Here is a 15,130-nt window from a genome sequence, read left to right as displayed (position 1 = left end):
TGGGTGAGCAATACCTGCTTTGGTCACTGTGACTCCTTCTGATGTTTATAGAGGGGCTCCTTACACTTTACTATTTTCCACAGCCTTTGCGTATATTGAATCTGTCTCTGGATTCACATCTTTAAGATTTCTTATTGTTGAGGTTGTCAGGACAACTAACAGAAAGACAGGCATACAATAGCATAACCACATAAACTTCATTCCTTCAGGAAACAAGGCTAAAAACAAACACATTTTGTCAACCACATCAAGATGAGCTGAAGTATATTTTTTAATGCTAAAAGTCTGAGAAGAACAGGTTGAGGAAGTGTTTTGGATGTTTTATTCTGGTTTATTTTGGTCTAATTCTACCTTAGCAGCCTCAGACTAAACAGTCCTGAGGGACAGCCACTTAAAAAGATGGACTACCCGAAGTCCAACAAAATTATGTACAATTGTCTTGTGGGACTTTTTTTGATAACATGAAATGGCCTTCATCAATCAGACTCTAACTGTAAATTATCAGATAGCACTCCTTTACAAACATTGCTAAAGGCTCATTTTTCTTTTTAATGTTGAAGTTAGTGGTATACCATATTCACTGCTGTGCTGTTTTCACTGTCCTATGACTTAATCTCACAGTGGTCAGTGCCTTTCACTTGCATCAGTGGTCTGTGGTTTCATTCTTTCAACATCAAAGAGAAGGATCATCTTGGCTACATCACAAAAAGCAAGTTTTGAATTTTGCCAAAATAAACTGTGACAAACTCTCACAGTTTATAATAGCTTTCTTTTAAGTTGAAGGTGACTTACAAAGGGAAAAAAATGGGTTATGCCCTCATGTACGTTTTTATAATGTACAAAAAAGGGCCTAAGAAGAGTTTGGGGAAGAGAACAGTTTGGGATTCTGGGTTTTGGTTTGTTTTTTTTTTTGTTACTTTATCTCCAGCAAAATCAAGGAAGACCAGAGTTGGCATTCCTGACACAAACATAAGCATAAGATATAATCGGCTTTCCTTCTTTTGCCTGCTCCTTCCCTTCTTTCATCTTCCAACCTTGCAGGTCTATTTTACACACCTGAGAAAAACAAGTGTATAAAGGATGCCTGGCAAATTCTTGCCAATCTTTCTGGCCAACTGAAGCCTGAAAAACTTCATGGGACACTTTTCATTGGAGCCTTAATGAGTCATCTGGAATAAAGCAAAGGAAATGGAATGGCAAATCTTGACAGTCTTGATATTTCGGTGTTAAGCAAACAATCAGGACAGAAATTTCTGACTGCCTTCATGCCATTTAAAGAAGCCACAAGAAATCACAGAAACATTTTCCCTTTATCAATTTAATGTAGCAGAAATCAGAGTTCTGATGACATTTCTTGAAAATGGGCAACTATAATAAACCGTCTGCGGTATAAGACATTCAGTTCTGATATGCAAAGCAGCAGCAGACTCTGGAAAAGCTTTTGAAACAGAAACGTACTTCCCAGCATGTGAAAAGTGGCAAATTATTCTGTCAATATTTTAATGGTACACTTTTCTATGAATAGATCACCTTATGAAACAGGTGTATAGGCAAGAACAGAATGAGATAAGTTAAAGGCCACAAGCTTTAAAGACAGTCACTCGCAAATAAAATGCCCCAGGAATAAGGAAAAAAATTACTTTCAGAGGAGAACATTGTTCACTGTTAAAAACGAACTGAAAAATGAGAAAAAAAAGGATATTAAGACCTAAAATGAAAAATTAGGACAGCAATAACACAGTGAAGAAAGATAAGAAGTTACTGTGCTGAATGTTTGCTAACTTCCTTTTAGTTCCTGAAAATTGCCTTCCCCCCGAGAAAGGGAATAAAATGCTGTGTTTGTTGTGGTTGCCGTATCCGCATCCGCTGGCGATGCCTACATCTGCATTGAACACCTGGAGCCTGTGATAAGCAGCCATCCCCCAAATGCTGAGGCTGTTGTGATGATGCTCAGACAGGGTCGGACCCCACTCCGAGCACATTCCTGCTACCGGAAAGAAGCCACAGCAGCTCCGCAATGGATGCTTCTCCCCAGACCATACTGTCCCACCTCCAGCAGCGAAGAGCAGCCCTTCTCTTTCATGCAAGAGGCTCCCACCTCCAACCAGGGCACCCTGTCCTGATGGCCTGTGCTGGGCAGCTGGGCTGAGGAGGACTCTGGTGGTGTAGGGGTGATGAAGGCCTGTGGTTGTTACTCTCCCCAGGAGCCATCCCAACAACGGGGAATGATAGATCGCATCCAGCCCCAAATGCAGGTTGAGCTGTTTCTCTGTCCTGACACAGGACTCATCCTGACTTGCGAGGCAAAGCAGAGCCCCATCACAAGGGCCCGGGCCCTGCCCTCTGGTAGAGGACAGTGTGCCACCTCTGAGCTCCAGTTTTCTTAGATTTGAGAAAAGAAAGCTCCCCAGAGAGGACATTTAAGGCCCTGCTGCATAAACAGGTACAATTCAAAGCTCTAACATTTTATGTTTCAAAATAAACGCTAAAAGTACCCAGTTCCCAGGTTCTGCACTTCTTTCACAAGAGCTGACACTGGCCAGAAGGGAAGAAACTTCTGTGCTTCTTTCAGTCACAGGATTTCAGATGGCTGGAGAGCAGCAACCACCTGAACACACTGTGTACAGAGGGGCAACCCTCCCATCCAAGACTACCGGTGTGCTCATTCAGATACAATTTTCGTAGACACTTCTTTCATTAAGAAAACTGATTTCAGTGGGACCGTTTATGTATTGAGCATGAGTAATTGTATTACAATCTGGCTCTTCATGGCATGTGCCAAACCAGCTTTTTCATTTTTTTTTTCTAAAGAGGGCAGTGATTCAGCATTAACACAGTTTAAAAGATGAGTGGTATTTTCAGGGACTCCTTGGTGCACATGGATACGAATGTTAATGAATACTTTTTTGAGATATTGAAATAAATAACTGCCTAAATGTTCCATTTATCTGCATCACAGTCTCTCAAGAACACAGAAAAAGAATTACCTACAAATAAAAAAAAAAGGATTTTTTTTTCCCCAGTTCCACTAATACTTTCTTAGCACCACATGGACCTCAGTGATTGTCATAGTCAATTTACAGGAACTAATCCTTACAGAGATGAATCATCAGCAATTCTAAATAATCTGAAATGATCGGGGACTTACATTTTGTAACTGCAGCTGAGCAGATGGCTCTACCTGGCAATGGAGTAGGTAAAGAGGGAACGAGAGGCTCAAAATGTAACAAATTAATTGTCGCTTACCCTGTTCAAGCAGTATTTGCTCTCTTTCCCGTAAAAGTGCTGGAGACATTTCATGTTCTGCTTGTCCACAATCTTGTTGAAGAACTCATTGATGGTTCGCACAGAGACAGCGCAGACAGCAGATCTGTTGGTTGGTTCGGAAGAGTCTGGTTTGCTTTGTGCAAAAACGCCGTAGAGAATATCATCGTTCAACCCAAGGCCCATTTCGTGGGCTAGAGCTGCACCTGGCTTGCTTACGTAGGCAGCTTGCAAAATGTTGAATACCTCCTTTCGGATGGATCTCTTCCTCCGCTTTTCAGTGAAAATACACTCAAGAGGCATTTCCATGTAAGAACGCATCTCTGAGTCTAAAGTGCAGAAGCGGATAATTCTAGTGTGAAAAGTCTGGGAGTCAAGAGATTCTCTCTGGACAGTCAGAAAATAGACAAAGTGATCATTTTCAAAGGCATGGACGTAGCTAATGGGATATGAGTCACGGAACTGAGGGAGGATATCTATATAAGACTGATCTGTGAGAAATTCAAAACCATCCTGCGTTTCTTTTAACCTTCTAACTGATATTGAATGCAGCACATAAGGAGGCTGAAGTGTAGATGTCACAGTATTTCCAACAAAGAAGTTGACAAACCTGTCCTTTTCGGTCACCAGAACTTTGGTTCCTAAAGTGCTTACAACACAGTCGGGACAATTATCGGCTTCTCCGTCCACCCGGGGTGAATACATGCAGTGCACCTCGCTTTCGATGTCAGCAGGGTTGTCAGGGTGAATGATGTGACGGTGGCAGACGCCTCCAGAAACACTACCACAGCTGATGAGCTGATCATCATAATAAGTTTCTAAGAGCAGCGCCATGTTGACGTTATCCTTCCACACGCTATTAGATAAATTGGCTTTATCTTTGCAGTCTTCACATGGCGCGCAGTCAGGGTTCTCCAAAACAGGCCCAGTCTTGTACACAGAAATGTTCTGGAGAGTTTCATTTAGGACATAAATCTTGTTGACTGCTCCAATATAAACATGGTGCTTGTATAAAACTACATTCTGAATTGGTGTTTCTGCGATGAAGTTAGGAAGATCATATTTTACACTCAGATCCATCTCTGATTTTTTAGCTGCTTCTTTGCATTGTCCATGGCTTCGCTGCAGCAAGGCAAACAGGAATACGATAAACCCAGAAGGATATGCAGTAAAAGGCTTCATTGTGAGAGATTTAATCTGTCAAAATATATTTAAAGGAAAGAGTGGTTATATTTCATATACAAAACATCAGCTAATCAGTCAACAGAAATCTCTTTCTAGGCTGTGTGTATTAGCTGAACTATTTCAGTTTAAGAAGCAGCGTAATTTTGTTTAGTGTCATTAATAGTGTTGTGCTAGAAACTGCTACGGTTACTGTTCTTCACGAGTACCCATTTCACTGCTTTCAGAACAATTCACAGAAGGATTTTCTTATAATGAATTTTGCGAGACCCCTCGGTGTGTTGTACAGCAGCAGAAGAGAGAGAACTTCCCCACTGGCAGTACACCAGCCGACTGGTACGGTTTAGAAGAAGATAGCGCACAGGTAGCTGAAAGCAAATCTGCTCAGGACACTCAGGACACAACTGCACACAAAGCAGTTGTAGCACTTCAGTGTGTGGATATAAGATATCCAGCAAGTTCCTCAAGGGGCTGAGCTGGTTCTCAGCACAGCTGCTCAAAAATGAGAAATAGGAAAGACATGAAATAATGTGAAGATTTGAGCTGGAAGCTGGCCTCTCTTTTATTCTGTTGACATTTTTGATTAACCAAGGAAGAGACTTTTCTCCACCAGGCCAAAGGAAGAAACCCTTCTCTCTCCCCCTCCAGCTCCCCAAATCACTGTCTTTCATACGGGCCCGGTTTGGAAAAAAGAATGTTTTTTTCAGCCAGCTCTACTTCTTGGAATAGTCCTTTTCCCTAGTGTTGACAAGGTTTTGTAATATATTGTTAGAATATTTTATGCATCATGTGGTGCCTGGCATGTGCAAGTTTTATTTTAGGCCTTGTACCACAGCAGTAAGTCACTCTGGCGAACCTTCACGAGATACAGGCGTATCACTGTATTGTAAACAAAGGGGTATCAAGTGACCTGTGGCCATTAACTGATGAAATCAAACAACCTAGCACTTTTCTTTTTTTGCTTCTCCACACAATTGTTTGATGTGGCTTGAAAAACCATGGCAGATGACTAGTGTGATATTTCACCCCCTCGGAAGATCAATTAAATGAACTGTGGTTATGAGCGTTTCAGTGCAGTGTCCACGCTATGCCCTGTCACACCAGACATTTTCTGTTAATGCCATGACACAGTCGTTAAGCCATATTTAGCTGCTTCATGGAGAAAACAATTATGCATTCTAATAGCAACATGATCACATAGTTTGGGAAAATATAGTTTGGCTATAGTTAAGCAATTGTTGCTAATATAGAAATGCCTAAGACCACTGAAAGGATTTAAAATAGATAAGCTTGAAAATTACAAACTAATAATAGGAACCAGGAGCTCTGTATTGACTTCTTATTTCATTAAGTCTTCAAGCAAAACGAAAAGATGACTATAGACCAGAGCTGTTTCAGCTGTGTAGAAATTCAGTGTTTCCATTAGATTGGTTAAAACAATCCATCAATAATTCTCCTGCATTCCTTGTGACATTTTATTTCAGTGTCCACTGAACTCTTTCTGTGGCTTACCTCATTAATTACACAAAATAATAGGTTTTGAAAGCAAAGAATTGTTCTTCCTCCCTGTTACTGATAAGAACCATGATCGAGAACTGGGGATAAAAATCAGAAAAACACAAGCTATTTGCAAGTCTTAGCTGGTAAGAACAAGCCACACTTCTGGTATAGAGAAGTGAAGATCTTCCTTCAAATCAACAACCTTTTCTGACATTAACTAGTAATAACAGTATCCTGGAAACAAACCAAACACGGATTTAATTTTAAAAGAAAAAGAAAAGAAAAAAAGAGCAGGGATAGTGCCATAATTAGAAAACAGCCCCAGTATACAAAGCGCTGACTCCTATATTGTATAGGGCATGAAACAGTTTTTTCATCCTCTAAAAATTCTTGCTATTACAGAATTTTTCCTTCTCTGTGCTGAGATGAAACCAAGAGCTTTCAAAATTTGCGTGAAACGCCCAGAAGTCACTCCCGATCCAAGAACCACCGTGCCCACGTCCCTGCCTCGCCCGCACCCAGCGCGGGTGCCTGCAGCGGGAGGAGCGGGAGCCTGGGCTGACCTCCTGCCTCCTGGCAGCCAGCGCTTCCACCCAGGAGGCTGCTAAAACTGATACATTCCAGCAGATTCACTTCTGACAAGTCAACGTGTTCCGACAAATACTAAATTAAGCAGAAAATTCCAAAAGTGCTCTAATTCTGACACAGCACGGAGGCAGGTATATTGTTTACTGCAACGAGTTTAAACCCACAGAACAGAGGTGGGACTGCAGTGGCGAGAGAAAATAATAGGTGGCACAACAGTTAGATGAGGATGAGGCCGATTGACCACCAGCACAGGAAAAAAAATCCAGGGTTACTTGGCAGGCACCTACTTTGTTGGAGTATATTCTGTGCTATGTTCTCGATTTAATACGTTCCCAAATAGACTTCCGACCCAGTATGCCCCTCAGTCTTCAGTTTACAATCCTCCCTGCTCTTCCAGTGTCCGAAAACAGGGTCCCTAGCTGTCCAACAGTAAATACCAGAGTGCGCTGCAGAGGGATTTAGAACCATAAGCACTGCCTGACTTTTCCCCTCAAACCACATCTTGGGATGTGAAGCCAGTATCCTCGGATAGGCTGCTCTGCCTGCACCTGGTGAAACAGTGCTGGTTTGAGTCTGCGCTCTGGAGGCAGAACATTCCTCCTTAGACTCCTTTAGCAAGTGAGATCAGAACCAAAACGCTTAACAGCAAGAGCAAGGGTGGGATTCAGTGTAATGCAAAGAATGCCAGGAATAATAGGTGCTGTGTTTCACCACTACAGGAAGGAAAACACGCGCAACAAATGAAAAACAAGTCATCTTTCCTCTCATATTTAAGCTCCATCATTGTGCCTTCCTTTGTATGCTTTTGAGGTGTTTCAAGCATCCTCCCAGACAGAAATCTCCCAATTCCCACCTACGGGAAGCTTAGGCTAGGATTTACGAGCAGCTCTAGGGAAGATGGTTCCCCACAATGCATGTCACCAGCACACTGTGAATCTTCCCTCCAGGTGCCTGAAATCAGAAGGCACGTGCTCTACTGTGAGACATTTACAGCTTAGGGAGGACATAGGAGTTATGTGAAGAGTACAGTGTGCAACTCCTTTTTTTAGGTATTTGTTTTTTCATACTCCTCACATCATAAAAACTCTGCTGTTCCTCAGTGGGATGCCTGTGATATTCGGTGCCTCTTTTTATCTGCATTTGACCCAGGGTCTTTCCCTACTCCACTCCTGCAACCTGCAACGCAGAGCTGGTTTTTTGGAACCTTCAGACCAGGTCACTGCAAACACACTTTGCTGAAATACATCCTGAAGAAGCAGGAAAACTTTGGAGAATTAAAAATTCAGTCCCACCTCTCAAAGGTCCAGTAGTCCCAGTTCTCCTTAGCACATATTCAAGTGTAATTTCAGTTGAACTTAAGCACTCAAGAGTTTTGCTGAATTAGAACCAAAATACTTAGGCGATAGATACACTTTCTGAGTACAGGTCAAAGCACTAGCTGCTGTCTATCACTTGCAGAAAGAAAACAAGTAATCCCTTTGTTTCTCTACTTGGTTTGAATGATGGATGCTGTTCATTCTTTTGTGACCTTCCCGTGACTTGTGTGTCAGCGTGTCTTTCAAGTGTCTACAGAAGACTTGTACGCTTTGGCCTGCGATAACTACCAGCAAGCAATAGCTGTGGATGGATTATTCCTTTTGTAAGAGATATTTTCAAAGCCTGTGTCATGATGTGCTCATTTTTCCATCCCTCAGCAGACAGCAGCTTGTACAACTGATGAGAAAATGGATTTTGGTCAACCATTGCAAGTGGCTAGTAATGATGTGTCATATTAGCGTGCTTGGCAACCTCAAGTGCTATGGCTGATGCTTCCCACCAGGCTTGGTCTTGAGTGTTTGTGTACCATTAATGGCTTCCCAATGGCAATCCTTTTCCTATAAGTTTCGTTCTCCCTAATTACAGCCTGGGTGATAATTTGTAAATATTGAACATCGTGTCTCTCCTTCACACTGTTTGCCACCGTACTGACAAGTCAGGCCTGGCCTTATTGTGGAGTAATGTTCAAGCTGTCATATGCAAAGAAGCCAGAAAACAGAGTCATGCTTGTTTTCCTAGCCCTCATTTCAGCAACTCAGGTCCCATTTAACTCTGATCACAGAGCACTCCACGGATCTGCACAAGCAAAGACAACACACAAACATGAAAGCGTTTTGTAGGTTGTTTGGTGCATCTCGTTTCTCCTTGCTTTATTATAGAAAAGGAAATGACAAGGTCTTGCGTATCCCACAAAGACGCTCTAGCGTGTTTGTACAAGAACACATTTAGTCCTCAGATAGATAGGTCATTTCAGGTTAGGTAACAGCAGAGCCATGTTAATTCATATTTCAGAAATTCTGTTGTCAGCAAATGGTAGCCTTTTTTCCTCTTCAAGGAAATATTTGATAGCATGGTTTTATATATTTTCCAGTGGGACAGTACATCTTGTTACTTAGGGCTCTGACAGACTTATGGTGGCAAATTTATGTAGGATAACCCTAGCGATTACTGCTCCTGAGAGTTCAGTTTGCTTTGCTATCCTGGACCGAAATCCATGCCAGTTCAGGACCTGATTCCCTGTGGATCAGAGGCCCTGCCACAGAGACAGCAGCATCATTTAACAGGACAGGGCAAATGAGAGGGGGAGATGATAACAGCTCCATCCATCCAACTTTAATCTGTTGTTGCAAATCTGTCACAGCACTGGCATCAGCTTCAACAGACCAAGCCCACAGCGGACACATCTTCATCAGGCTTTTCAATTAATCAATGGCATCTGTAGACAAGATTGGTTATATGTGAAACACTTATTGAGGTTAATCTGTTTTCTATGTCCACAGATTAAAAATGTTCTTAAGTCAGAATTGCTCACCTGAATTAGTTACCTTGAGTTAAAATAACAGAGAAAACAAGGAAATTTAAGAAAGTCAGCAACAAAGATACAAATGATGCCCGAGTTGAATTCAAATGGCTAATCTGAGTTAAAAACCACATTCCCTTGTCTTCAGTGCTATTTCAATTCCAGTTTAGGTTACTCATCCTGAGTAGGATGGGAACATAATTTTTCTGCAGCATGGTACGTACACTAACACAATGCATTTTCCCAGCGCACAGAGTCACAGGCCCTAGTAGCAGTGATTTAGGTCATAAATTCATTCATAATAGAGCTGGGAGGTTTCCATAGTACTCCAAGAGGTGTGTGTGCATGCAGACAGCTGATGGTGAAGAACTGGTGGGCAGGGCACAGCCCAGGCAGTTGCTGGAGGATCTACCATCAAGTAAATCCTTTACATATCCAGTGCAGCCGTGTGTGTCAGAAGAAATTGCTTTCATTAGCATGTTCAACTGATCCATAAGCTTTTACTTACAATATTCAAACACAAAAGAAGAATCTAAATTCTCCTTGCATAAAATATGCTCTTTAATATACATGGTCCATTACTGGGTCCAATATACCATTGTAATTCACAGTAGCTATCAATAGAAGCATTTCGTTGTCCGACAGGTTTATTGTTCACAGGCATTAAAACACAAGAACACTAATCTATCCTCTGCAGTGGACAAAATATTATTCTTATACCCATTTAGCTTTTTTTTTTTTTTGTAGGTGTCCTGCAGTGCAATAAGGTGTAGAGCATTTTCTTTGAAACTTGCTTCAGATCTTAACATCCTAAAACCAGCTCATGTCTTGGGTAGCAACAACTGGATTTATTTAATCATTTTTTATTGTGATGGGCTACAACAGCACTACAGGTTCTTTCGTAATGAATCTCAGCAAACACTCACTGATACATTAGGAATGAGCGGAGCAGATCAAGAGCTATGTGTTGCTCAAAAAGACTAATTTAAAAGGTGGTATACAGCTTTTACTGGGATTCAGGGAAATTTCTCATGTGAGGAAGTAGTATTCATTCTAAGGGCTGAGGAGTCAACTCCACAAAGAACAAGAACTAGAAAAGAAGTTCAAAATATACAAAGAATAACTGAAAAACAGCGAGGAAATACGTACAATAAGGTAGATCCTTTGTTGTTTGTTCATGCTTATATTTCCAGATGGATTTGGATTTTTAAATACAGGAGGACAGATTTGCATATCTGGATACATAAGGATGAGAGGATTTTAAAAAAAATTATTATATTGTTTATCAATAACAGGAAAAAATAGAAAGTAAACTTTGAGCAACACAACACTATTGATCCACTCCATGCATCTGAAATACAAGTCAGCAATTGTGGAGCTTCAGTAAGAAAATACCTGTGATGCTGTTGTGGCTCTTTATCACTACACTGGTAGTAAAATAAATCCAGTTCTAGTACAGACTTAAGCTTGGTATCTGCAGCAAATAATCCAGCCTGACAACTGACACATGAACATCTTATTCAGTCCAAGTAGAAAAGATGCTGGGAGAGATGTTGAACAAGATGTTATGCTTATTATTGTACATGCTATGACCAATAACACAGGGTAACATTAGTCATCTATTTCAGGTGAGAAGATATGGATATATTTGTGTTTCACTTCCAATTTTTCATGTATTTGGATAGTCTAATTCATTTCTTGATGTATTTTCACTGCATATGCAAAGCAAAGACCTTTGTTGACTCTAGCCAGGAGAGATAAATGCAGACATGTGCCCTGGTTCACCGAGGACGTTGCACAAGCCCAGGTAAAGATGCAAGTCTTTTCTGGTGTGATAAAAACACCTTGCAGCAGGAGAAAGCAGTTTTCTTGTATTTTTGAGTCGATCCTGTTGATCAACTTTTTGCATGAGTCTGAGCATTTTGTGGTTGTCTGTACGGAACGGGGACAGTGTAATTTCCTTGGAATGCAGTTCCTCCTTTCGTAAAGAGCCAAGTTGGCAAACCTGGCTGCAAGAACAGTTTTAGCTCAACTCCCTTAACTACTCTCAGCACTTACGTAGATTTTCTACTTTATGCTTTATGGTTATAACATCTATCTACCTGAATTCTTGTATTGAAAGGCAGAGCAGATTTTGGAAGCCTTTCCTGTCTTGTAATGCTAACAGCCTTCCATACTGTGATAATTAAAGGAATGGCATGGGTCATAAAATGAAAAAGATTAAAGGCAGATAGCCATGAGTAACCAAGACAGCATACAGATTTGATCTAAATGTTCTAACAGCAATTATGAATGATCTTGATGCAAGGCATTTCCTGCAGTTTAATTGTCATTTGGTGCTAATGGTTCTTACGAGTCCCTGAGACAATAAGCCTTCATAGCCAAACATTAATCTCTTTAAAAGAAAATGAGTTCTGCACATCCACAGATAGTGATGATAAAGTATATTATATGAAAACTGTACCAAAGAATCTACATGCACACCAAATTATTCAGTTTCCTTTTGATGTCATAGTAAATATAAAAATAACAACTAAAGCAACTAAAACCTAACAAGTCCCTGAATTCCTCCAAGGTGTGGTACAAATACCTAGGATACCAAGCAAAAGAAATTGTTCTGACTCTGTTCTTTTCTCTGAAAGAGCTGGCAGGACGGTGTCAGGCAGCGGCTTTTCTGCTCCGTGGATGCACATAAAGCATGCCACCGGGTGCCATGACTTCACCCTTCTCAGTCAATGTCTGTGCGACAGCCACAAGGCAAATTAGCGACAAAACCTAGGGTCAAGGATTTCCAATAGGTTGCTGACGCCTCGCTTGATACACAGCTTGTCAAGCCGAGATGTCACAGTCAAACTTTGTGCATTGTCCCAGGGAGATCAGCACATCTGTCAGAGCGAGCTGGGCTCCGGGTTTGGAGAACTTGCTGAAGGGCTGGCATGAGGCTACTGGGGGCTGCCTTACAAAGGAGAAACTGGGAAAAACTGGGAAAAAGCACTGCTTGCGAGCCTGTGTTGGCACTGCACAGAGGCCTTCGGTTGCCTTCACTCCTTGCATCTAGGAGCTTTGTGAGGCTGCTGAACCAGTCTGGCCCGGCACAATCTGTCCACGTGTATTATATTTAGAGCTGGAAAGTTAGATCACAGTCCTTCCCCACCTAAGCTGGCTCCACAAGCAGTATAGCCGTGATTGTGTAACGCCGGACCTGAGATAACCAGCCCTGCCAAACACAAACTGCCTCCAAGCAAAACTAACTCGGCGGTCTTTGCCCCATGAAAAAATGTGGTGCAGACCCTCAGAATGGCTAGAGAAAACTGAATTGGCTCTGTTTGTAAACCGGCTAGTGAAAGTAATGAAGTCTATATTTATGCCTTCACTCAGCAGAACACATCCTTTATCTGGTACCAATGTTAATAACCTGATGGTCTACTTAGCTTCATAGCAGCTTTTTGATAATCAAACAGGAGCAATGTCAAGGATAGTGTTCATTTCCCATCTGTGTTTGGTTAGCAGGTTATGACCTTTTCTTTTTAATGCTGACCTTGCTTTTGTCACTTCAAGTTTATGTTATTGCAATGCACTTTAGCTGATGCCCTACTTTCACTCAGTTTAGAAACTGAGTTAATGATGGCTCATTGGCATGACTGCTGCCTTGCTGTGAACCTGTGATTCATGATCTGTTCCAAGGACTTTACAGTATTGGTGTTCATAAATCCCGAAATGGCCTGGGACCAGCCTATCTGACAACCTGGCTCTCACCAGAGGCAACAGTGTCACAGCTGCAATCAGTAGAGTGGCTGATCTGGAGCAGCCTCAGCTCCTGTTTTTGGCAGATATCCCTCGGCAAGGGTCCGTCAGCCACAGCTTTTATTCTGAAATACTGTGCTGACCTTCACAAGATGCTGAAAACTTCAACAGCTTGAAGAAGGTGTTCAGGGATGGCTGAGCAGTCTGAGTTTTTTCATGCTAATGGGGTCTATCTTTTTTTTTTCCTGAACAGATTTTTCAGCTGCTTCATTTACTTTCTTTCAGCCTGTCCCTGCCCCTCATTCTGGGGAGACCTGGGGAGCTGAAATGTGCAACCGCTGCTCTCAGGGCCCGGTACCAAGTTTTGGACTTGTTCATACCCTGGAGTGTCTCCTTTGGAAATCTGGAGCCAGATTCAAGGAGTTCGTGAGATAAGCAAAGAGGCTGTTTCCAAACTTCAGAGAGTATTTACCTTTCTCGTAGGCGTGACATGAGGATAAATGAGCTTGTTCTTCCAAAACACCTCCAAATTATGAAGGGCTTGGTGCCGGTGTTTACAACAGGTACAGCACAGCATGGCTGAGCTGTAGGACAATGCCTGCCATAAAGGGGTTGATTTCAAACCGCAGTCTTCATCCCCGCATGAACAGGCTGGCCAAAGGTCTAAATGTGGGACGAGGGCTTGGCTCTGCCCCGCTCTGCCACCTGCCCTCCCCCGGGTGCAGGCAGCCCTGCCTGTGCTCTCCTGCCCTTGTGCCACGAGAGACCCAGCGTCCCATCCCAACAGCCGTTCCTTGCTCTCCTTCTCCTGTCCCAGTGGGAAGATGCAGACAGCGGCAGGCATGGATGTGAATCCTCCTAGGCAAAGCAGTCCTCACGCTTCGGAGCCAAGCGGGCCGGGAGGAAGAGCAGGGATTTGGCGTGGGACTCGAAGCTGCCTGTCAGCATCGGGACCCGTCTGCGGTGCCCGGCTCCATCCTGTCTATGGACCGCAAACGAGCTGAGCTGGGAGCTGTAACCCGGCCAGGAGCGAGGGCCTCTTACTGCTCCACGTGATTTCTTCTCCAGCGGAGCTGAAGCTCAGGTGAGATCCAGGGAATATTCAGCACCAAGTGCAGACACCGGTTAATCTAAGCACCTGAGAGCTTTGTGGCCAGCGAGCGTTAGCTTTCTGGATCCCTTTCTTGGACTTATGCCCTGAACTCACTCTAAACCTTATTTCAGATGCCAAAGTAGCCTCTCTGGATCTTACCCATAATTTTAAGCTTGGTCTGCTTATCCAAATGGAAAATAAAATGGCAGTGGTAAAATTGGAAATGTCAGTTAATATATGTTTTTAATTCAGGTTTTTATACGACAACAATTGCTCCTGAGCACGCGGTTTTGTTAAGTAGTTGATAGCACTGAATTCAATACTTCAGGCACTGAGCAAAGCTCACTGTCATTTAACATTTTCTTTTACATCCCTGCTCCTTCTTAAACTATTCAAGTTATACTGTATTGCTTATTAGCACCATGTATGTCATGCTCAAACAAAAAAATGGACTATCTGTGTGATTAATAATTACTCAGTTAAGCAATTTAAATTCGAACAAGATACAGTTGTTGGGGGTGATGATGGGAGAGATCTAAATTCTTACACATCTGGACTTTCACACGAAAGCCTGGTTTCAGACCTAAGGTTTGTCAGGATAAGTTGCATTCCTTTACTGTGAAGCCACCACCTCTTCCAAGACTCAACTCCGCAGTCTTCATGCAAACAATATACTCATCGATTCCTGTGATAGTTGAGCTGACTAAGGACTAGAAAATGGGGTGCTTAAAACAGCCTGAAAGGCAGAAAATCTGTTGACATGACAGGATCTCAATATTACCTCATTTAAAATGAGCAAGACATGACACAGGGTAAATACTGACATGTAGAAGGCATAACTTAACAGGGTTGATCAGTGCAGAAGAGTAAATCTTTGAATATCTTCTATATTGTTAATGAAGATAATCATTACTCTTTAAAGA

The 15,130-nt window shown here is 42.2% G+C and overlaps 1 protein-coding gene across 3 annotated transcripts in view; it reads right to left on the bottom strand.

Moving 5' to 3' along the window:
- MET (MET proto-oncogene, receptor tyrosine kinase) overlaps positions 1–15,130 on the bottom strand; it is a 91,280-nt gene that overhangs the window by 66,755 nt on the left and 9,395 nt on the right. For all 3 annotated transcript variants that reach the window (XM_075429407.1, XM_075429410.1, XM_075429408.1), the window contains exon 2: positions 3,247–4,461. In XM_075429407.1, the coding sequence (XP_075285522.1) occupies positions 3,247–4,446 (1,200 nt within the window). In that variant the 5' untranslated portion in view covers positions 4,447–4,461. The remainder of the gene's footprint in view (positions 1–3,246; positions 4,462–15,130) is intronic.

Source organism: Opisthocomus hoazin, chromosome 8 (assembly GCF_030867145.1).
Source record: "Opisthocomus hoazin isolate bOpiHoa1 chromosome 8, bOpiHoa1.hap1, whole genome shotgun sequence".
Taxonomy (NCBI): Eukaryota; Metazoa; Chordata; class Aves; order Opisthocomiformes; family Opisthocomidae; genus Opisthocomus; species Opisthocomus hoazin.
The sequence above is the reverse complement of the archived record's forward strand: the minus strand, read 5'-3'. Positions and strand labels throughout refer to the sequence as shown.